The sequence below is a fragment of the Scomber japonicus genome, chromosome 1, assembly GCF_027409825.1.
Source record: "Scomber japonicus isolate fScoJap1 chromosome 1, fScoJap1.pri, whole genome shotgun sequence".
Taxonomy (NCBI): domain Eukaryota; kingdom Metazoa; phylum Chordata; class Actinopteri; order Scombriformes; family Scombridae; genus Scomber; species Scomber japonicus.
The window spans coordinates 752,580-775,863 of NC_070578.1; the positions used below are offsets into that span (position 1 = coordinate 752,580).

General features: G+C 37.9%; 2 protein-coding genes across 2 annotated transcripts in view; both read left to right on the forward strand.

Moving 5' to 3' along the window:
* The first annotated feature begins 1,708 nt into the window (after nt 1–1,708).
* Nucleotides 1,709–8,774, forward strand: LOC128360975 (mucin-5AC-like). The gene is made up of 6 exons (XM_053321548.1): nt 1,709–1,784; nt 2,383–2,641; nt 3,594–3,708; nt 4,682–4,766; nt 6,505–6,611; nt 8,544–8,774. The coding sequence occupies exons 1-6, from the start codon at nt 1,709–1,711 to the stop codon at nt 8,772–8,774; spliced, it is 873 nt and encodes a 290-aa protein (XP_053177523.1).
* A 145-nt stretch (nt 8,775–8,919) lies between these two features.
* Nucleotides 8,920–23,284, forward strand: part of LOC128361115 (mucin-2-like) — a 36,043-nt gene continuing 21,678 nt past the window's right edge. Inside the window, exons 1-22 of the mRNA XM_053321633.1 lie at nt 8,920–9,031; nt 9,147–9,264; nt 10,417–10,555; nt 11,355–11,465; nt 11,796–11,865; nt 12,244–12,381; nt 13,169–13,333; nt 13,458–13,552; nt 13,647–13,773; nt 14,157–14,412; nt 15,010–15,059; nt 15,699–15,808; nt 15,917–16,068; nt 16,711–16,849; nt 17,402–17,512; nt 17,854–18,030; nt 18,263–18,502; nt 19,497–19,653; nt 19,871–19,999; nt 20,649–20,796; nt 21,514–21,557; nt 21,764–21,967. Coding sequence (XP_053177608.1) covers nt 8,926–9,031; nt 9,147–9,264; nt 10,417–10,555; nt 11,355–11,465; nt 11,796–11,865; nt 12,244–12,381; nt 13,169–13,333; nt 13,458–13,552; nt 13,647–13,773; nt 14,157–14,412; nt 15,010–15,059; nt 15,699–15,808; nt 15,917–16,068; nt 16,711–16,849; nt 17,402–17,512; nt 17,854–18,030; nt 18,263–18,502; nt 19,497–19,653; nt 19,871–19,999; nt 20,649–20,796; nt 21,514–21,557; nt 21,764–21,967 — 2,986 coding nt within the window. The 5' untranslated portion in view covers nt 8,920–8,925. The remainder of the gene's footprint in view (nt 9,032–9,146; nt 9,265–10,416; nt 10,556–11,354; nt 11,466–11,795; nt 11,866–12,243; nt 12,382–13,168; nt 13,334–13,457; nt 13,553–13,646; nt 13,774–14,156; nt 14,413–15,009; nt 15,060–15,698; nt 15,809–15,916; nt 16,069–16,710; nt 16,850–17,401; nt 17,513–17,853; nt 18,031–18,262; nt 18,503–19,496; nt 19,654–19,870; nt 20,000–20,648; nt 20,797–21,513; nt 21,558–21,763; nt 21,968–23,284) is intronic.

Below are 23,284 nucleotides of genomic sequence, written 5' to 3' on the forward strand. Positions count from 1 at the left end.
ATCTCCCAGTTCAGGTGATATGAGTACAAATGTTAAGTGGTTTATAGTGGTTTATATAAATTGATAGAGTTCAGTTTTTCCTTGGCTCATGGCCAAGAACAACGTGGCACATGGCCACATTTCTAATCATCCTTATAGGGGTGCAATTTTGTTATTGGTGCAATATGATATCTATCATTTTGGGGTTTTTATTGTGTTATAGTCATCACATATTGCAAACACAGTAAATAAGACATGTTTATTCAAGATCCAATAGTAACAGGTTCCTTCAGGACACTGATGACAGCAGTGCTTGTAATTGTTTGATTACTATATACTGAGGCATGATAGCAACTGTGCAGTAAAGTTTGGCAATATATTTCCACTGACTTCCACTCAGTTAGGTATGTCATGTGAGTGATAAGATAAACAGTTTTGCAGTTCATGTTTTAGATCTTAGCACCAGACACACAATCATACCTTATCTATATCTTCAAATGCCTCCAAATATCAAACCGCTTCATCGCTTCTTGTCAAAGATTCTCTGCCTGTGTGGAACTCTACAGGTGGGATGAACAGCCTTGTCCTTATCCTTACTAGGAGTTTTAATGATAGAGAACAAGAGCAACCACAAGTTTGTGGCTTAGAAAAGAAAATAGTCAGAAGAAGTATAGTAATTTATTTTGCAGCAAATAATAGTATCATGTTTAGAGACTTTAGAGACTTTTCTGGATGGGTACAGTGTATCCTATGTGTGAGGTAAGTTTTATATGTAATACATATAGACAGTTCAGGGAGAAACTGTGGAGAAAACACTAGTGTTGTTTTAGTCTTGCAGATTGACACTGGTTAAGAACCGATGTGAAGCTAAGCCTAAAAACTAGTCTGACTGAAAGTCTACAGGGATTGGTTTCCATGGTATGCTTAGGACAGACTTATTTAAACCTTTTTTATGAAACAGAATTTCCAGACCACATGTTATATACAATTCATACCATATCATTTTGTCATTATGTGTATGACTGAATCTGAATTCAGCACTGAGATACAGTAATGTACAGTGGGTCTATTAGTGTCCAACATAGAAACTTAGAAATGTAGTTGTATATGAACATAATTTCTAGGAGACCTAGAAATGTACACATACATATACAACTAAATTGTAAATGTGTTTTTCTATAAACATATATAACATATAATATAAACAGTTTAGTTGTATATCAACAGAATTTCTATGAGATAGAGTTGACTGGACTGAGAAGCTGGGACGGTATAAAACTCCCCAGAATGTGGTTCATTTTACTAAAACACATGGATGATGGTTTTATGGTTAAATATTGAAATACTCAACATTTATGTTAAGCATTGATTTTATACATTTTACAACTGAACTGATTCACAGAATGACTGCAAAAAAACGCTCCTTCTTATCCATCTCCTGTCAGATCTGGTTCATCAGGCCTGCAGGGTGAATAAAGAGCACAGAGCACTGATGGAGGTGATGACATGTTTACTGTGCAAACAAAAAGTAACAAAATGTAAATATCACAGGCTAACCACGCTGAATATGCGAATGAAGGAGGGATGAGTTGTGGAGCTGCCCCCCCCCCCCCCCCCCCCTTCTCTTTGTGCATGCAGGAACTGGTGTAGCTCCACCTTGACTGTCAGGTTATAAAGCCTTTGCCCTCCAGGTGAGTACTCTCATAGTGGGTCAGTCCTCTAGATGAACATGGGGACTACAGGACTTCAGTTCACGTTATGGCTCATCTACCTGACGCTGCTGGTCAGCTCACTCACTCAGACTGGTGAGTGATGATCTAAAATACCACTAACAGCTTCACACTCACTGGATACACTATGAGATGATTGTACAAGGTCATTGAGAAGCCAGCTGGATGTTGTTGTTTTAAGTTAATTTTGGTGTAAGGTGATGGGCAGAAAACATGCTTTAATACAACAGTTGTAAATTAAGATGTTTTCTTTCTTGTTTAATCTTTTCCTTTGCATTTATCTGTAAAATACTACAAGAAACTATCTAATTCTCCTACTTTGACTTCAAAACTAAACTTTAAAGATTAAAACTGCAGTTGATTACAGATCACCTGTTACCATTACAGTCCACAAAAGTGTGCATGCATTGTTTAACAAACATACATATGTATACATGTGTATTTAGTACCAGTCACTTATGTGAGTGTGTGTGTGTGTGTGTGTGTGTGTGTGTGTGTGTGCGTGTGTGTGTGATGAATATTCCTTCTCTTTAATACAGTAACCATCATTCCCCCTGTTAACACACTAAACCTCAATTCAGGTAACTGCAAAACAAATGTCCAAAGTAGATTTATGCTAAAATCTTCTCATCAATTCAAAAATGTGTTTAATGTAATGATGATGTCGTTGTAGGTAATTCATCTCACATCGGCCGAGTGTGCACGACTTGGGGACACTATCACTGGAAGACCTTTGATGGAGAGTTCTTCCAGCTTGCCTCTACTTGTAACCATGTTGTGGCATCACAGTGTAAAGGCAGCTATGAGAATTTCAACATCCAGATGAGACGCAAAATAGTCAACGACATCCCTACTATCAGCAAGATCATCATCAAGCTGGAAGGTTCTGTGGTGGAGCTGTCCAGCAGTGCTGTGATTTTCAATGGCAAGACGTAAGTTCAGTTCACACTTGTAAACTATATCTAACTATATATATAGTTTTTTCTGAAATGTTCAACCATGCTTCACAGTCTGCCTCAGCAGATAGTGCTCAGTAGTAATGGAGATAGCTCTCTGGACAGCTAGTGTGAGATGAAAGATTCCAAAAAGGTAAAAGTAAATGGACTTGTTATTTTGTCAAACTACAGGACATTGTAGGAGCCTGTTCACTTTATATCATGAATGGAGTCCCAAAAATGACATATAGTTTGAGCAACAGACACCATTTAACTGTCCTAGTAATTATGACCCAGAGAGGTGATGCAGTTGAAATGATGTGTATGGAAGCTGACAAATTTCCATATTTGGAGGTGACACTTTGGGTCGTGGATTCAGTGGGCTTTGCGGCAGTTTACTGCTGTTTGCTTCCTGTTTCCAACCACTAGTGTCATGTTTCCAATCATGGATTGGAGTAGTTTTTTAAAACCCATGACTATGATTGTCGTGGTATTCACTGTTGCCATGATGACAAAGGTTGCCTAATTTTTAATGTGGTAATTTTACCCACACCAAATTTCAAGTGATCACTTTTACCTAAATCATGATCTTTCCCTAATCCTAACAGTGTTTTTTGCCCAAATCTAAGCAGACTGTAACCGCTGTGTTGTCACACCATAATACATTATTTTTTTAAACAGTCATTTGTAATGGTTTTGTAATAGCTTTGGAAGGTTTTGTTGCCCTCCCAATTACTGCCAATAACATAGGCAAACACTCCTGTACAGTATCGTGGCAGAACTAAATTCCTCTCCAACAAGTGACAACAATGACTTTGTGCGTAATTTTACTTTTTCATTCCCATTCACAGAGGCTCCTTTGCATGTTATAACTGTCTCTCACTGGGGGAAAAAACGTTCTGTATCAGCTCCTGCTTTCTGTCTAATTTTTAATCTGTTTTTGCTGCAGCGTGTCACTGCCAATGGTCTCATTCGGGGTGACTATTAAGGGGTCCACATCCAGTATCATTGTTGAAACTAAGCTGGGAATCAGATCTGTCTGGAACCTGGATGACTCTCTGGATGTAAGAAACACACACTCACACAGGTGTCTGTCCTCACTTTTGTGGTCAGGTGTAGTGTCATTGGATATTAAACAAAACAACACATGTTCATAGTTTGAGCCTGTACACAACAAGATCTGACTCTATGTAATCAGAGCAGGTTTTTCTTACACATGCTTATATATTTGTACAGTACATCAATACAGCTTTATAAATGACAATGACACTATTCCCACCATCAGTTTCTCCTTGGCCCTGAGCTCAAGGTCAGATCTTCATGTCTTTAACTAACAGACTGGCAGACAAACTAGACTAAAAGATTGATCAAAGCTCACTACACAGCAATAATGAGGCACTGAGTGATTTTTGTGGGATATGCCCTGGAGAGATCAGCAAACAATATCCAACAAGTCAAGCCTGAAAACCACCATGAAATTGTACCTGCTTTAAGTAAACATGTGGCTGAATGCATTACTTCAAAGAAGATGGATGTGATTGAATGATTGCCCAATTACACTGATATAATTCATAAAGATTGACTGATATCATTTCAGTATTACAAAAATATGTACACAGAATTACATTTACTCAGGTAGGTTCTTCTTGACATTATACTGGGATAGATGGAATCAGCAGAGCTCACATAATACATTGCATACTGAGGTTCTCCACATGATTTAGAAAAGTTCACCAACCCTTTTCTGGCTCATGAGCCTCAGTTTATATCTTGAAATTCCTCATGAACTCAGAAAGAGTGCCGCCAGGTGGTGATGTGAATATAACTATGGCTTACTCAAAGCCCCAAATAGACTGCATAGAAAAAAATGACATGTTTCAATATTTTAGTAATAATTTGAAAATATACTTCAGCAACCCCAAGGCAGTAAAACTTTGAGGTGGTCAAACCTGAAAACAACTGCTCTGAATCATAACTGATTACGTACAATATTGTGATTTTGCAACTAACTACAATATCTTTTGGATGTGTTCACAGCTTGAAATAGATGACAAATACCAGAACCAGATCTGTGGACTGTGTGGAGACTTTGACGGTGTAGCCAATGAGTTGGTGAAAGACGGTAAGATCCTTTTCAGTTTTATGGAGAGATAACATGCTGTAAATTGTACTCACTGAAAAATAAATCAATAAACAGAACTACTTTCACGCTGGTTCTACTAAACTGCCTGTGTGAACAATCTCCCTTAATATTAGGGTCTCTTATGGCAGCAACCCAAAAACATCTGGGGCCAGAATTTTCGGTCAGAATGTGAACACTTCACACTTCACATAGACTATGTTATTCTAGAGCCAGCCAGAGGTATATGATGAGGTGCAATGGTAAATGGACTGTACTTATACAGCACCTGTCTAGTCTTTACGACCACTCAAAGCGCTTTACATTACAACTCATTCACCCATTCACACATATTCATACACTGATGGCAGGGGCTACTACGCAGGGTGCCATCCTGCTCATCAGGGGGAATTTAACCATTCATTCTCATTCAAACACCGTTGGCACAGAAACGGGAGCAATTTCGGGTTCAGTGTCTTGCCCAAGGACACATTGACATGTGGACAGGAGGAGCTGGGAATCAAACTGCCAATGTTCCAATTGGAGGACGACCACTCTACCTCCTGAGCCACAGGAGAGGAATCTAAATATAATTAAAGATTGGTTAGGTTGATAACCAACTGCACTAATTAAATGATTTTAATGTGGCGCTCTGGAAAACACCAATCAAGGGTGCATTTATAAACTTGATGAACTGCTTTAGATCATACAAAATGTAATAAATGCAACACACCCTCTGTAACGGTTTTGATATGAGCTCTACAAACTAATCATTGATTACATTTGTGATGATAATGGTGATGAGATATCACTGCTGATGATGGTCTACGGGTCCATGTAATGAATTTATGATATGGACACTATAAATAGCTGCACAGCTGTGCATAATGATTACGCGTAATGACAGCTGTTCTGGCTGTTGGAGAACCTTGCTGCTGCAACACAATCTGTAAAACTGCACTACTTCTTTGCACTTTGTTTAGTTAGGGTTATGGTTAGGGTTAGGGTATTTGTACAGACTGGTGGAACAGGCAGCATGTTGATATGAGTTGATAAAACCATGTCTTCATCCATTTATAGTAAATGATTGGAGTGGAAATGAGGCTAGTTCCATTATGACTTTAACAAGAACCATGTGTCGGCACAGCTTTATAAACCTGACAAAAAGAATGCGTCTTTGTGCGCGTACACAGTTTTAGTCATAAAGCTAGTTCTATGCATTTTGTAGTGTTGTCAAGATGTGATGTGGGTTTTTTAACAGGCATAAAGCTGCAACTGTTGATCACCAAGTCTGTTGTTCATTCAGATCGTCTATAGGCGTATTGGCTTCATCATTACTAAAGAGACATTTTACTTCACTTTAATGTCCTTGTGGTCAATTTGTGATAGGAAAGTGACTAACTGGTGTTAACTGGATCTCCATTCATCATAGTATTTATAGCCTGTCCTCACAATATAGGTTTAAAATTCAGACTGGGGAAAAAAGGACCTGTTAGATGTTTACACCATCTAACAGCCATAGTAATTGTGACTCACGGAAGTGATGCAGTTGAGATGATGATAGGTGACTTGATGAGATGATTTTGCCTTGTTAGGAGGAGGTGGGTTAGTTGGATGAACAGATGGATGCAGGAGACCACCATTCAGCTGCAAAATTGTACTTGCTTACTGGTGTTTACCTGCTTTACTGGGCTGAATAATCACAATGACCAATGTTGTTATTGTCTGTCCTATACTGTAGGAGTTTCACTGTCTGTGTCAGACTATGCTGAGGCCTACAAGGTGAATGAGGCAACAGAGACCTGTGAGGAGCCTGAGCTCAACCCAGTCCTGAGCTGTGGAGATAAGGTAACTCTTCACTCTTGATCATACTCCACATTTACATTCTATATATCATGAAGTCAACTGTGTGAAAGATGAGTATGCCGGATTATCTGTGTCAATATTGAGAAGAGTATTAGTAGAGTATCCTCAACTCAAAACAATAATTCATTTTGAACCATTTAATATAAAATTTTGTTGATAACATTTTTTGCACTTTTTATATTTTGATGTTTCTTTTCTAAATAACTTGTTATTGCTGGTCCATCTGTTTCACATTGTAATCATTATAATGTAATATTTGTATTGATTGATAATAGAAATGTAAAATAAACAAGCTGTTATGTACATATTTGCTAAATGAACAATTTCATCATTTGACAACTCATAACATGATCAGAGGTAAGTTTCAGACTTCAAGACTCCACTTCAGTAAAAATATAGTAAAATATATTACTAACTGAGCCTTATCTATCCAGGACATAAAGAACAGTTAAAAAATGAACAACAATACTTTAAAATACTCTAATAGTCACTCTAATAAATCAGAATTTTCATCTTTTGACTTTATCCAACTTCATGATTTAAAAAAAAGGTACCATATCATAGAATAATGTTACAGGTACAGGCTGGCACCACGTCAACAGCTTATGTTATGACTTACGTATAAAACATAGCTTGTTACCACTTACAAATGGTTCCTAAATACATTTTCCATTTCCAACTAAAATCATTTTACTCTAAATGCATGGGCTGACAGGTTTTTAACTTGTTTTTAAACACTTCTATAGAAAATCTATAAAATTAGTTTTTAACATTAGTTTTTAACATTTTTACAGTACATAAAATCAGTTTTTAACATTAGCTTTTCACATTTTACACAATATCATACATTTGAAAACAAAAATGTTCAAGGAGCTAAAAAGAAAAATCTGACCGAGGTGACTGTGGTAGCAACCGTTGACATCATCAGGCGCGAAAATGCGGCTACTGGTCTATGTACATATACGTCAGCATATTCATAAAACAGCCTTATTAGCTGACATTAAAACATTCAGTGACATGTCAACATGTTACACCTCAGTTACTTAGCTTAATTTACTATTCCACCAACCTGGAAACAGGAGAAATAAGTGAGACAAACTCTGCATCCGCTTTTCATCTCGCTCAGCAGAAAGAGGAAAGCTGCAAAGCAAACCAAACTGATCTAAAGCCCCACGGAGCACAATAAGCGCCACACTGGCCCCTGCTGGCAACCCCACAATTACTCCTGACGTCTATATAAAATATTTTAGTGCAAGGATGGTGGAAACAGGTTGATTACCCCTGAACAAATATTCAAAACATTAATTATATAATTACAGAAACTACCCCAGATGTGATAACACTTTAGTGGGCATCACAATAACATACATTCTGTTGTAGCTACTCAACAGTGAGTGTTTTTCTCATATGATTAGTGTCATGTTACAAGAACTGTTTGATTTTCATATCTTTCTGGTTTTTATGTCAACTCAGTCTATGCATCCTAACCTGGGGCTCTCCAACTAACAAGAGAGATGTGTTTGTCAGTTGGCTGTCAAAGATGATTCTGCAAAGCTAAACATTGTAGGCAGAATAATCAGAGCATCAAGATCACAACATCTAGTGCAGCAGAATGGACTGGAATGTCTGGGAGATTCCATTAAGACCAGAGTAAGATTATAATGTTATGATGTAACACATCACCACTGAAAAAGCAGAGACTAGTCTCCTTATGATCAGTTTAGAGTATGAGAGCAAGTCTATCAAAATTAAAACATGTCACACAACTCTTAACACCATGCTTATCAAACATTTTCAGCTACCCTACCTTCATCACATACCACCCTATAGTTGATACTAGTCTGCACCCGTTGTTAGGATTTCTAATTGGATTTTATAACTGACTGACTGATCTTATTTTTTTTCTGTTTTCAGAAATTCTGTGAGCAGTTCTTCTCCAGTGATCCATTCAGCAGTTGCCAAAACCTTCTGGATTTGGAATCCTTCAGTAAAGCCTGCATGGCTGATATGTGCAACTCTAAAGACAACACTGACTCTGTCCTCTGTAAAACCATCTCAGAGTTCTCCAGAGAGTGTGTCCATGCAGGCGGCAAGCCCCAACCATGGAGGAATACTACTTTTTGTTGTAAGGATACTAACAATTAAAAAGATGACTAGACATGTTTTATTTGAATGCTCTGGTGTCCATTTCATTAACACTATTTCCAGACAGATCACATGTTAAGCAGAGTTGTTTGATTGTCACTAGTATAACATTAAAGTGTTTGTCTCCACAGACAAAGAATGTCCTTACAACATGGAGTTCACAGAGTGTAGCAGCTCATGTCCTGACAGCTGCTCCAACCCTCAGGCCAGCCAGACATGCGACAGTCACTGCCAGGATGGCTGCAGTTGCCCTGCTGGTATCCACTCACATTTTGTACTATATATGCTGTATCCAAATGAAAACAATGTAATTTCTGTCTCATTCACAGACATAAAACATGATGGTAAGTCATTATTATCTCTCCTCCTCAGGAACGGTCTTCGATGATATCAGTAACACTGGCTGTATTACAGCAGAGCAGTGTCCATGTACACACAACGGCAAAGCCTATAAGTCAGGAGAGTCTTACTCTTTCAACTGTAGATCCTGGTAAGATGAGAACTTCTAACTTTTTTATGTTTGTTTTTTGCTATTGCAAGTAGTTCACTCAATGATGTAGTCAGTAGTTAGTCTCACTGCAACCCTCTTATGGAGATAAAGTGATTGTTTACTTATTTTCTACAATGACAATTTATGAAATGATGATGTGTAAATTGACATTGAGAGTAAATTGAGCTGTAGTGACTCCGCCACTTATCCTCAGTTTAACAGAGTGTTCTAGTGAATTTCAGCTACAAGCCTGTTTTGGTTCACTCTAAGCGTTCTCATGGCGATGGTTTCAAAATGAAGCTACAGTACGCTACCTGCTCAGAACCAAACAGCAAACAGATACAGTTAGCTGTAGACTAGCTGGTGAACTTGTCTTTTGAAAGATTCCATATAAATTAAGCTTGTTAATAATTCATAATGATAATAGTAATTATTATTATTGTTATGGCAATGCCTCATCCATTGGGTACAAAGGGTCAATTAATGGTTTGACCCCCCTGTATTTCAGGGTTGTGTTCACTACTTGTTTCCACTGCCCCCAAGTGGCAAAAAAACAATCAGTTAAAGAGTTCAAGCTGCTGAAGATACATTTAATTTGGATTCCTGTAGATTACCTATTTATTACATACATTATTTTAAAGGGCACATCAATGCCTATATAACACCATGTTCCATCATGGTCCCTGGCCCTAACAGAATTTTTTGTTTGTTTCTTTTGGTTTGTTTTGTTTGTTCTCTCATCCAGTTAGTAAATTACAGTGAAATGCATTCCACTGGGAATCCACAGAGTCAGAAACATCATTAGTTATGACTGAAATTCAGCCAGGTTTCTTTTCTTCAGTCTTCAATTCTTACAGCTTGCCCCACAAGTGCTAGTAAAGGCAAATGAAGACAAACAATCCCGCTAGTTTTGCCACCCATCTTTAGCTGTCCTATGATAGCCACCAGCTATGTGTTCGGGACGGAGATGCTCTTCATTCCTTATGTGTTCGTACTGGTGGAAAACTTTTGACTGACATGATTGTTAACCACTGCTCAGTGTGTAATGCATTCATAAATAGATGTTAATGATACTAAGAATGCCACTAATCAGTTTCATATACTGTGTGTGTGTGTATGTGTGTGTGTGTGTTCGTGTGTGTGTGTTGACAGTGTGTGTCAGAGTGGCCAATGGAAATGTACAGAGGAGAACTGTCCAGGAACCTGCTCTGTGGAGGGAGGAGCCCACATCAACACCTTTGATGGGAAAGTCTATACCTTCCATGGGGACTGCTCCTATGTTATGGCTAAGGTAGTACACATCATCATCTTCAGTAATGCTCAACCATGATTATGGGATACTTCCCATGTACTACAATCAAAGTAAAAACACATTTTGAGTAGAAGTAGACTGACTGCAACAACTGAAAATATGTACTTAGATAGTAGCAGGTTGTGGTAGTAGTAGAAGTGAATGATTGACCCATATAATGTTGTGACCCACAAATCACAACATGATATACATCACAAAACACACCAATGTGCCTGCCTCCTAGTGTGACTGTAAAAGAAACTTTAAAAGATTCAAACTACACGGTTATCAATGAGATCATAAGGTCCTCCTATGGCTGAGGATGATGTTAGTTGTGCTTTTGAATGGTTTTACAAAACTGTTTGATGTTACTGTTTCTGTTGCACAGCTCAGATAGATATAGACAGAGTGCAGATTCCACTGAAAATGCAGCAAGATCGACACTATGATTGTGAAGTACAGTACATGAAGGCCCACAGTAGAAAAAGGAACTCAATGCAATAATGCATTCACAAAATGACTAGAAACTGATGTGCTGTGGACTGTAAGTTCTTATTATGGCTGTCAACATACAGCACTGTAAGAATGTGTGCACTAGTTTAAATATATGCAGGTATGTTGATGTAAATGAAGTGTGTATGCACACATCCTGTGTGATTTATGTGTGATTTATGAGTGACTTTATAATGGACTCTTGAGAGATGAGCTGTAATCTAAAAGACATCCTAATAGATATATTTGGTATTTGATCAACAGACATATCAAATGTATAATTTATGATTTGCAATGTGTGTTGCAGCAAAGTAATGGCTCTGCATACACTGTACTGGTGGACCTGGTCAAGTGTGGTCTGGCTGACAGTAGGACCTGCCTCAGAGCTGTAACTCTGGCCTTATATGGAAATTCTGTGGTAAGCTTTACACACACACACACACACACACACACACACATACACACACACACACACACACACACACACACACACACACACACACACACACACACACATACACACACATACACACACACACACACACTCCTTGAGAATCACACTGCAAATGGTTGGAGAAGGGTTTTAGAGTTTTTTTATTTATGGCTGACCTAATGTCAAGGTTGTCTAATCCTCACCAACATGGTGTATCAACATTCATCGTTTATCATTGATCATCATCATCATCATCATCATCATCATCATCATCATCATCATCATCATCATCTAAATTTTTCTTCAAATTGACAGGTTGTGAAAATTCAGGCATCTGGACAGGTCTATGTGAACCAGATTGTGTCTCAGCTGCCACTGTTTACACGTGAGTTACTACAAATGATATTACAGAATACACACAGCATGCTATAAACAGCTGTTCCTTTAAAAGAAACACTCACAGACAGTTGAGACTTATTGGTTGAGTTCTGATCCATTCATCTCAAGTAAAGTGTAAAAATCATTACATCAAAAGAGTTTCAAATTTTCATCAGATGATAAATGAACAGAGCAACTGGATCAACAAGATCAATAATTGAACATGACAATGACTATATTCTTACATGTAGAGAAACTTCAATCTCAGTGCCTTTACCTAATGCAATACTGAGAAAAAGAATACAGTAATGTGAATACAGTATTTCTATGACTGATTGAACAAGTTGTTTTAACATCAAGTTTTTAAATCTTCTGACTGCTCCAGCTGAGCTGAGTGCCTTCAGGCCATCATCTTTCTACATCGTCATCAACACCAAGGTGGGCATACAAATGATGGTCCAGCTGTCTCCCATGATGCAGGTCTTCATCTCAGCTCACCCTTCACTCAAAGGAACCACCTCTGGTATGCCTCAACATCAGTACCTGATGTTTTACATTTGACTTTGTTTTTTGAATACAGAGTTACACAATATACAACAAAATACAAAACAGACAGAACCAGACAAACAGGTTTGATGGGACAAACTCCACATTGTGTTTTCTTGTAGATTTTTAGAGCATAAAAAGAGAAAACTACAAAAACTACAAATACAATTAAACAATTTACAAGAACACTAAAACTTCCATTTATGTCCGAGCCATTTGTGTAAAGAGTGATCAGTGTTGAAGGTATTGTAGAAAGGAGGACCAGCTGTCTTAAGGATTAATGTTGTTATTTCATGTGGTAAGTTTTTCTAGATTGAGTCAGTTGAATGGGTTGTGGATACCTTGGTTCTGTCTTTCCAGTTCAGTAACATAGTCTATTTGGCAGTGGTTACTGATATTAATATAAATGGTTTGGTATATTTGGGTGTATCAACTCTGAATACCGTGACCATGTTTTTCAGCATGGCAACTTTTGTTAGAAGTGTGTCAATGATATCCAATTTGCTAAGATTTCCCAAATGCTTAAGTTTTTCTTCTATTAACAACACAATACTGTGTTTAATAGCTATGTTGTCAGTTAGGTCTGGAGATTGTAACAGTGTTTGACTTGAAAGTGATTTGTTTATTACAGCCAGTGGATGGCTTTCTACTCTTACTGGTATGCTAAAGCAATATTTTACTCACTTAGGAGTTGATTTGCGGAAAAAGTGTTATGTAATACATATCTTTAGTATTTTTGTAAATGTGTGTCACCTTCTCTACAGGTTTGTGTGGGAACTTCAACAACAAAATGAGTGATGATTTCAGGGTGATGAATGGGCTGGTGGAGGGTACTGCTGCAGCCTTTGCCAACACTTGGAAAACCAGAGCCAATTGCCCTGATGTCACCTCACGCTTTGGACACCCCTGTAGCCAGGGCATCAGCAAGGGTACTAGATTGCATCGTCCAATGTCTTATTATGTCGTGCCATACCATGTAATGTGTGATATATCGTATTTTCATATGATAATATGAATCTTCATTCTTCATTTATGTATGTTTCTTTGTCTCAGAGAGTTATGCCCAGTACTGGTGCTCCAAGTTAACAGATCCCAAGGGAGTGTTTGCTCGTTGCCACTCTGTCATCAGTCCTGACATATACAAAGATGTAAGTCTGCACACACTAAGCTGTAATGACAAATAAACATGCTAAACTACTGTACCCTCAATAATGTGCTCATGCCCACTGTGTCCCCTCACAGAACTGCATGTATGACAGCTGTAACTGTGAGAAAAGTGAGGACTGCATGTGTACTGCAGTGTCCTCCTATGTCTATGCCTGTTCAGCAGCAGGAATCCATATCACCGGCTGGAGGGCAACCATCTGTGGTGAGCAAGGAGTCCTTTGTTTTACTGTACTAATAGAGAGATGCCTTGTTTGTAACAAACAGCCAAACACATGTAACAATAACAGATCAAGATGAAATATTTAATGAGATTTAATGAAATGATTGGTTTGGTTATTGCAACAATAAACAATAATTCAACAAGGTAAATATCACAAAAACTAAGCACAGCATATACACAATTGTTTGTATTGTACTGAATTATATTTAGCTGGGAACAGGTAGAGGTGCCATCAAATCAATATTAAATTGCAAGTTAATGTTAATGGTTACACCGTGTGACCATTTTCTATTCTCTATCGGCAACAACAAACAATTAAACTACATAAAATTTGCTAACATGCTAATACTTTTGTCTCCCAACAGGTAAATTCAGCACATCTTGTCCTGCTGGATCAGTGTATGACTACAAAATGACCTGCTGTGGTCGTACCTGCCATTCCCTCAGTCAGGTTGACTACTCCTGCCAGACCAGCTTCACCACAGTGGATGGCTGTGGCTGTGCCGAGGGAACCTATATGAACGAGGAAGGCCAGTGTGTGGCCAAGACAAGCTGTCCCTGCTATGATAAAGATACCATTATTCCTGCTGGACAGGCTATCACCAAAGATGGCGCCACATGGTAAATACAGTGTGCAGTGATGTCAAGAGTTGTGAAAGACATAATGAGAAGCAAACTAGCATTTCTGACAGAACTAGAACAGAAATAGATAGAAGGCACTAGGTAGACAGTAAGGATTTACATGTGTCATGGAGAGCCAGTGTGATGGAAACAAGCCTCTACAACCACACAAACAATGCTGTGCAAGTGTTTTGAGATAAATGACACTCACAATGACAAAACAACATTCTGATAATTCATAGAGTGTAGTTTAGCATTTTTGCATGTTATCGTACTGATTTTCACTAAACACAATCATAAAGCTGATGTCAATGAGAATGTCATAGTTTTGCTGGAATGTTCTCATAAACCAAAGTATTGGTATATGTAGTTAAATTAAAGGCCAGAGTTCAGCAAAGATATTAAAATTCATCCTGTGGAAAATGTCTAGACGTTTTACTTTGTGCCAAAAATATCAATCTGTGGATAGTGTTAAATTAAAACTCAGTCACCATATGAATGTTCAAAAAACAGAATTTAATGGCAAACCAATTGAACAGTTAAGAACTACTAAAAATTCAACTATGTTTCTCATATCTGTCATACCTGCTCTCACAGCATCTGCAGACAAGGAGCTCTCAGCTGCTCAGGAGGGAAACGACCACAATGTAGGTTTCCACATGCAGACACATTCAAATCCCATAATTCACATTAACCATAGGAGTTGTAGGTGTTTCCTTTTTTGCTTAAATACTGAATTCAATCTGTCAACTAACTGTTAAAGGTGAAGTGTGTAGAATTTAGCGGCATCTTGCACAATGGACTTGGCAGAAATGGAATGTAATATTCACAAGTATGTTTTAATTAGAGAATAATCATCTGAAAATAAGACTTGTTTTGTTTTTGTTACCCTAGAATGAACCCTTTATATCTATATGTAGACAGGGCCTTTCACATCAAGTTTTGCAGTTCTCTTACATGCTTGGTGGGGGAGAGGGAAGAGTATTCAGTTGGTTGCATTCTGCAACCTCATCACTAGATGCCACTAAATCCTACACATTGGACCTTTAAATCCCTTAACAATGTCCTATTGACAATCCATGTGTAATCAATGAGGCCTGTTGAGTGCAATGCTCAGCCACAGAACAACATTTTAAATTCTCTTCCACATCAATGCAAAAAAAAATGTTGCTAAATGCTAAATTGTGGAAGTAATTATGCACATTTCATGGAATATTGACATGTTGACTTCTGTTTATTGTGACAATGAGGCTTCTCTAACTTTGAATTTGTTATTGATTACCCAGCCTCTACAACATGCATTGCCCCCATGGTTTACTTTGACTGCTCCACTGCTCAGCCTGGGACAACTGGGACTGAGTGTCAGAAGAGCTGCAACTCTCTGGACATGGGTTGTGTAAGTACCAACTTCACCACACACGTGCTCACAGAAATCAAACCGTTACACAAACATGCACTGGCTTTGTTTGACCCTCTCTTTCCCCTCCATGTTGGATGGAAACAGATCAGTACTGGCTGTATATCAGGCTGTATGTGCCCTGATGGCCTGGTGTCAGATGGATCAGGAGGTTGTATCAAAGAGACCAACTGTCCATGTCTGCACAATGGACAGGTGTACCAGCCTGGACAGACGCTGACTGTGGACTGCAACACCTGGTTTGTACAGTGCTTTAGTTCCCATAGCCAACATTATGTGTTCAATATGTGCTCTCTTTGCCACTCTTTGTCTTTTTCACATAACGTGTTTCCATCGATCCAATTTCGAAAGTTTCCATATGTCAAAAAGTTGTTTGATTTGTTGTAACTCCAGGACACTGATCGGGAAAGTTCATTCTAACCAGGGTGGTAACCTATGATGCATGTTTTTGGAAAATGACTTTTTGAAGACACTTTTACAGTATTCCTGATGGGAAAGTTTCCCTTAGAAGATGCAACCCACATTTGTGTAGCTTGTCTGTCTTTTGGAACTCCTCATTATCTTTGAAAGGAGTCAGTATTTTATTATATTATATTTTAGAAATTGAAAAATGAGACACTATTGGGCTGGCTGAATCTAAAAGATACACTATAATTGGCAACATTAGGATCAACCATCCATCAAGGCAACAAACAACCCATAATACAACACTTCGCTCTCTATTCAGAAAGATATCTGAACTTTTAAACATGCAATTGTTTAGCTCTAAGATGAACCCCACTTTCCGGAAAAAAAACTTATCATAACAATTATTGAGAATTTTGAAGATGTAATGGTTTTTCTAGCAAGGTTTACATGATGTCTTGTGTCTGTCTCTTCAGCTATTGCAGTGGCAAGACATTCAGATGTACCACCAACGTGTGTGATGCAGTTTGTGGGATCTATGGTGATGGCCACTACACCACATTTGATGATAAGAGGTTTGACTTCAATGGACAGTGTGAATATACACTCCTCCAGGTACAGTGGAAGATTATGTCCATACTTTAGAGATAAATGGACAGATGTGCAGGGGTTAAGGTTGTAATCCTTAAAATTTAGTCCAAAGTAATTTGACAACACGTGTTATTTCCATGATAAGAGCAATCTGAATCATGCAAGGGAATGGTGGTCTCTGCCAAGAAAAAACTACAATATAGAGAGGTTATCACTGGATGTAAATTAGGCTATTGTAGAAAAAGTGCCAACCATTAACTGTATCAAAAATGAGGACTGATTCTCAAAAAATTGTCAAGAAAATCTCAAAAATATGCTTTCTTCTGGTCTCTTCAAAAATTGTGTGCAGAGTCCAATATGTAAATGATTGTTTTATTATTATTAAGTGTGATGTGAAACATACACTGAGAATGGAAGTATGAGACATCTTGTGTCCCACAGATCCACTATTTAAACTGAAAAATAGTTAGTAGTTGTCAATAAAATTTTACAAGCTAGAGGAGATCTTAAAGGATTTTTATTTTAAGGATGGTGTCCAATAATTGTATTCTGTGTCTCTCAATGTGCCTTAATCAGGACTACTGTGGTTCTAGTCAGGGCAGTGGAAGCTTCCGAATTATCACTGAGAATGTTCCATGTGGGAGCACAGGAACCACCTGCTCCAAGACCATCAAGATTTTTGTTGGGGTAAACACAACACACTTACACTGTGCACATATTCTGTTTCAAACACTAGGTCCCACTATCAAACTAATGTTAATATTAACACAGTGAAGTTGGGCTTTTATTATTTGATTTATTTGCTACTGTAATGGGATGCATAAGGTTCACTCTGAGACCAGTAATAATGAAATGTCATCCTATAGTCATGCTATGATGCTGATGCCCACAATACATTAAATATACCCTGAACATTTATATTCAATCACACTGCTCATGATATTTAGCCGTCATACTTGTTACTTGTTCCATCTCACTTAACTGGTTGCAGTAATAAAAAGCATGTTATTTAATGTTGAAACCCACAGGATAATGAATTCCAGCTTAAAGATGAGAACTTCCAGGTGGTAAAGGGCAGCAGCCAGGTGTTACCTTCTCAGTTACAGAAGATGGGTATTTATCTGGTATTGACGGTCAAACCAGGACTTGTGCTCATGTGGGACCAGAAGACCAGTCTTTTTATTAAACTCAGTCCAAAGTATGAGGTAAGCAAAGCATGACTATTTGTTTAGCCAGTTCCTTTCAGGCTAGCTTCTTCTCTAGGATATACCAGGACATGACAGAGAATTGTCTCAGACATTTTGTTCCACAAAGTATTAATAAATACTCAAAAACATTTTTGATTCAGTATTTAATCTATCTTGTTATGCTGCAATACTTTGATGTATTTTTTCAGTCCTATCATATAGCATTAAACTCTGTCATTGGGTCCCTCAGGGTAAAGTATGTGGTCTGTGTGGAAACTACGATGGTAACAGTAAGAATGACTTCACCACACGCTCCCAGGAGACAGTAGCAGATGTTTTACAATTTGGCAATAGTTGGAAAGCTTCATCCAGTTGCCCCAATGCCCAACTCCTCACTGATCCCTGTGCTTCCAACCGCTACCGGGCAGCCTGGTCCCAGAAACAGTGTAGCATCATCACCAGTGCCACCTTCAAGAGCTGTCATTCAAAGGTATGGTGATAAGAAACATGGATACACACATTAATGATACACAGGCAATCACCATAACTACCTTCTAAAAATATAATACATAAAATGCATAATAATAAAATAAAGTTAATAAAGATAAAGTTTTTTTTTTTAAAGTAAGAATGACATAATGTGATGTATGATGGAACATAAAACCCATATGATTTTATGCCATTGACAGCAATGTGAGACTATTCATTTATGCATTTATAGTAAATGAACCTGTGTATACTTTATCAGAATTGTCAGAATATGAGAATATGTCACCACCTAGGTGATATATCCAAAAAAACAGTTGCTTGTAAAAACCTCACCAAAACCTTGCCAGAAAAGTTTTGTCAGAAAAAACCTCACCACTTTCAATTTGTCCTATTTCAGCAAATTTACATTCGGACTACTGACATAAGATAAAAGAAAGACAAATGTAACAACTACTAGTCAGACTGTTAAATATTTAGACTGGATATTTATAGTTAGGTGATTCTTTATCATAGCACCAATATCTCTACTATTAGAACTGATAGTACAACCAGTGTGATTACGACTACTGTTACCAATGCTACTGCTGCTGCTACTACTACTAGACTCTGTCCTCACCTTTAAATCCCGCCTGAAAACCCACCTTTTCAGAGTGGCGTATTCTATCTCCCATTAACCATGCAATCTTCATTCTTGTTTATTTATTATATTAATGCACTTTGAAGTCACGTTCATATTTATTTATTTATTTTTTCTTTTTCTTTATTTATTTATATTTTCTTCTTCTTTCTTCTTTATCTCTGCACTAAATGTCACCTGATTTGTATTTTTGGATGTACTGTTGTGTGTTATATGTGCCTTGTAAGGTGACCTTGAGTGCTTTGAAAGGCGCCTTTAAATAAAATGCATTATTATTATTATTATTATTACTACTAGAACAGGACAACATTTTTATTACCCCCAACATTCAATTACAGTATGTTATTGTCTGTTTAAGGTTGACCCAGGGCCATTCTTCGATTCTTGTGTGAGAGACTCTTGTGCTTGTGACACCGGTGGGGACTGTGAGTGTCTCTGCACTGCTGTGGCTGCCTACGCCAAAGTTTGTAATGAAGCTGGAGCGTGTGTGAAATGGAGAACTCCCAAGCTGTGCCGTAAGTTTGACTCCAATAACATGATGAAAACCTGATGGTACAGAGTACTTAGGAGGAAATTTCAGGATTCTGGGCAACTCTGGTGCTAAATCAATATCAGAAATGGTTTCTTTAGCCAAATTTAAATTTAAATTGATTAGTCACATTAATTTGTCATATTAAGCAAAATCATGGGCATTTAAAATCTGGACATTCTTTTTGTCTCTTTCTTTTGCAGCTATTTTCTGTGACTACTATAACTCCCCTAATGGCTGTGAGTGGCACTACAAGCCTTGTGGCGCTGACTGCATGAAGACATGTAGGAATCCATCAGGAAACTGTTCCAACCTCATCAATGCCCTGGAAGGTATAGTAGACTGATCTTTTTGGTGTTTCATTACTCTTAACTAGAGGAATCTGTGTTTTACAGCCAAATCAAGCTTTGAGTGGAACTTCAGTAAAGTGACTGATTGACCTTTACCCTGTTAATAACAACAGTGATAACAGTGCATGTCAATCAGATGTGTTATGTGTCAAAGCTATCATACTCAATAATGCTGTTATATCCGATTTTTATATTTATTTGTTTAATATTTAGTAACAACAATGAAATACAGGCCGAGCGTTTTGTGATTAGTTTAGCTTATATGTTCACCCTGTCTTTCTTTCATGGGCTCTTTTTTTTGTTAGTCTGTTTCTCCCTCCTTCTTTTTCTGTGATTTTCTATTCTGTGTCAACAATTAGTCTGTTGGCAGGATAAATAGAGAGATATTATACTTCAAGCAAAACTTCTCTGAGATATGAGACCAGAAAATCTCTGTGTAACTCTACCAGTCTGCATATAGATAGCCTGTGGAGTACAGTTACAGTCTGCGCCTCGAACAAAATACAGTTTTAGAATCCAAAGAATGTGTACTCTTCCTCTAAAATACTGCGGGTCTATATTTTATTGATGGGGAGGCTGCTATACTTGTATTTATATTGAGGTAAATGAAAATGTTATAATTCTGTTGCAGGCTGCTATCCACAGTGTCCTCCAACCCAGCCATTCTTTGATGAAGACACAATGAAGTGTGTCACCTGGGGCCAATGTGGCTGCTATGATGACAAAGGCACCCATTACAGCATTGGAGAGAAGGTTCCGTCAGACGAATGTACCACTTGGTATGTGTTATACAAAAGATTCCTCTTCGCAGTAATGACTTAGCACACAGTAGACACTGATGCATCTACCACATTTGGACATGCACACTTCTAATGTAAAATAACTACGTATATACTGATATATAATATGGAATTTTGACAGAGCAGCTGAAGATTGACATGTGGATGAAACTCTTGATGTGAACAAACTTTTTTGACTGCCTTGAATTGAATGACTTGACTTGAATGAAAAATGGAGTTATCTAGTTTGATGAAGATTAAAATATAGGTCAAAGAAAGCAAACAAAACAATCCAAATGACAGAGTTACATTTTTTACATACACAAATGAACATATATATTTTTTAATTATAATATTTAGACAAATACATAAAACTGACAACATGGTCGCACTATTGGTGTCATGAACGTATATCAAGAAGGATTTGAAGATCAGAAAAGATGAAGGTCTGGAGCTCTCACATTAAAGATTTGAAGTGTGTGAATGCCTCAACATTGATACTAATAAATACAGTTTTGAAGACCAAAAGCGCGACTGCTTGTTTATGCTAAATATTGAGAAAATAAGAAGGCAAGGTTGAGGTAATATGTAACTTCACTGAAAAGCAGGTCTTTGGTTAATATTTCCAAATCTTATATTGTGCATTTGAAGAAAATTTTCAAATTTTAAATGCCAAAGCACATGGGGATAACCACTGAATTTCCTTCTATGTCAAAGCTCCTGCACAGTCTCTGGAATAAGGTGCAACTACGATGTGAACTGTGAGTACATAGGTTCACTGATATTAAGACAATGTACATTACATACTGTATATACTTACACATACACATGCATGTGTGTATATATATATATATATATATGTATATATATATATATATATATATATATATATATATATATATATATATGTATGCATGTATGCATGTATGTATGACAGTTAAAACAATTAAATACTTTGTCTCTTTAGTTTGCACATGCTTCATTAATGGAAAAATCTACAAATATGGGGCTACCGTCTACAACACAACGGATGGATTAGGACACTGCATCACAGCTGTGTGTGGCCCAAATGGCACCATAATCAGAAACATCTTCCCATGCTTAACCACGACCACTGCTGTCCCGACAACAACTCCCTTTAGATTCAGCACGGCTATAAAAACAACGCCAGGTAAAAAAAAAGAGGTTTTGGGCGCTGCATGATATTCGATAAAAAGCGAAAAATTCAACATCAGTATTTTACATGAAACAGATATAGTAAAAAAAAATAATGGAGAGGAAATTCATCTGAATTTATTGTTAGTGACTTAAAATCATTCGCAAAGTGATTTTTTTGGAACTTTTATTGCAGGTGTAACCACAGAGGAAATCACAACTGTACCTGGAGAAACAACCATATCAGAGGAAACAACAATACAGGTTGAGACAACAAAACCACCTAAAATAGTCACAACCGCCACCACCGGTTCTGTTGAAACTACAACTTCATTCCCAGGCGAAACAACGGAGGGTGAAGAATTAACAGTGATTACAACCAAACCCTCTGTTGTTACCACCACTACAAAAAGGCCATCAATAACGACAAAAGGAACTACCACCAAACCTGGAGAAACAACCATATCAGAGGAAACAACAATAAAGGTTGAGACAACAAAACCACCTAAAATAGTCACCACTGGCCCAGTCACAACTGCCACCACTGGTGTTGTTGAAACTACAACTTCATTCCCAGGGGAAACAACCAAGAGTCAAGAAACAACAGTGGTTACATCCAAACCCTCTATTGTTACCACCACTACAAAAAGACCATCAATAAGTACGAAAGGAACTACCACCAAACCTGGAGAAACAACCATAGCAGAGGAAACAACAATACAGGTTGAGACAACAAAACCACCTAAAGTAGTCACCACTGGCCCAGTCACAACCGCCACCACCAGTGTTGTTGAAACTACAACTTCATTCCCAGGGGAAACAACCAAGAGTCAAGAAACAACAGTTGTAACATCCAAACCCTCTGTTCTTACCACCACTACAAAAGGACCATCAATAACAACAAAAGGAACTACCACCAAACCTGGAGAAACAACCGTATCAGAGGAAACAACAATAAAGGTTGAGACAACAAAACCACCTAAAATAGTCACCACTGGCCCAGTCACAACCGCCACCACCGGTGTTGTTGAAACTACAACTTCATTCCCAGGGGAAACAACCAAGGGTCAAGAAACAACAGTGGTTACATCCAAACCCTCTGTTCTTACCACCACTACAAAAGGACCATCAATAACAACAAAAGGAACTACCACCAAACCTGGAGAAACAACCATATCAGAGGAAACAACAATACAGGTTGAGACAACAAAACCACCTAAAATAGTCACCACTGGCCCAGTCACAACCGCCACCACCGGTGTTGTTGAAACTACAACTTCATTCCCAGGGGAAACAACCAAGGGTCAAGAAACAACAGTGGTTACATCCAAAC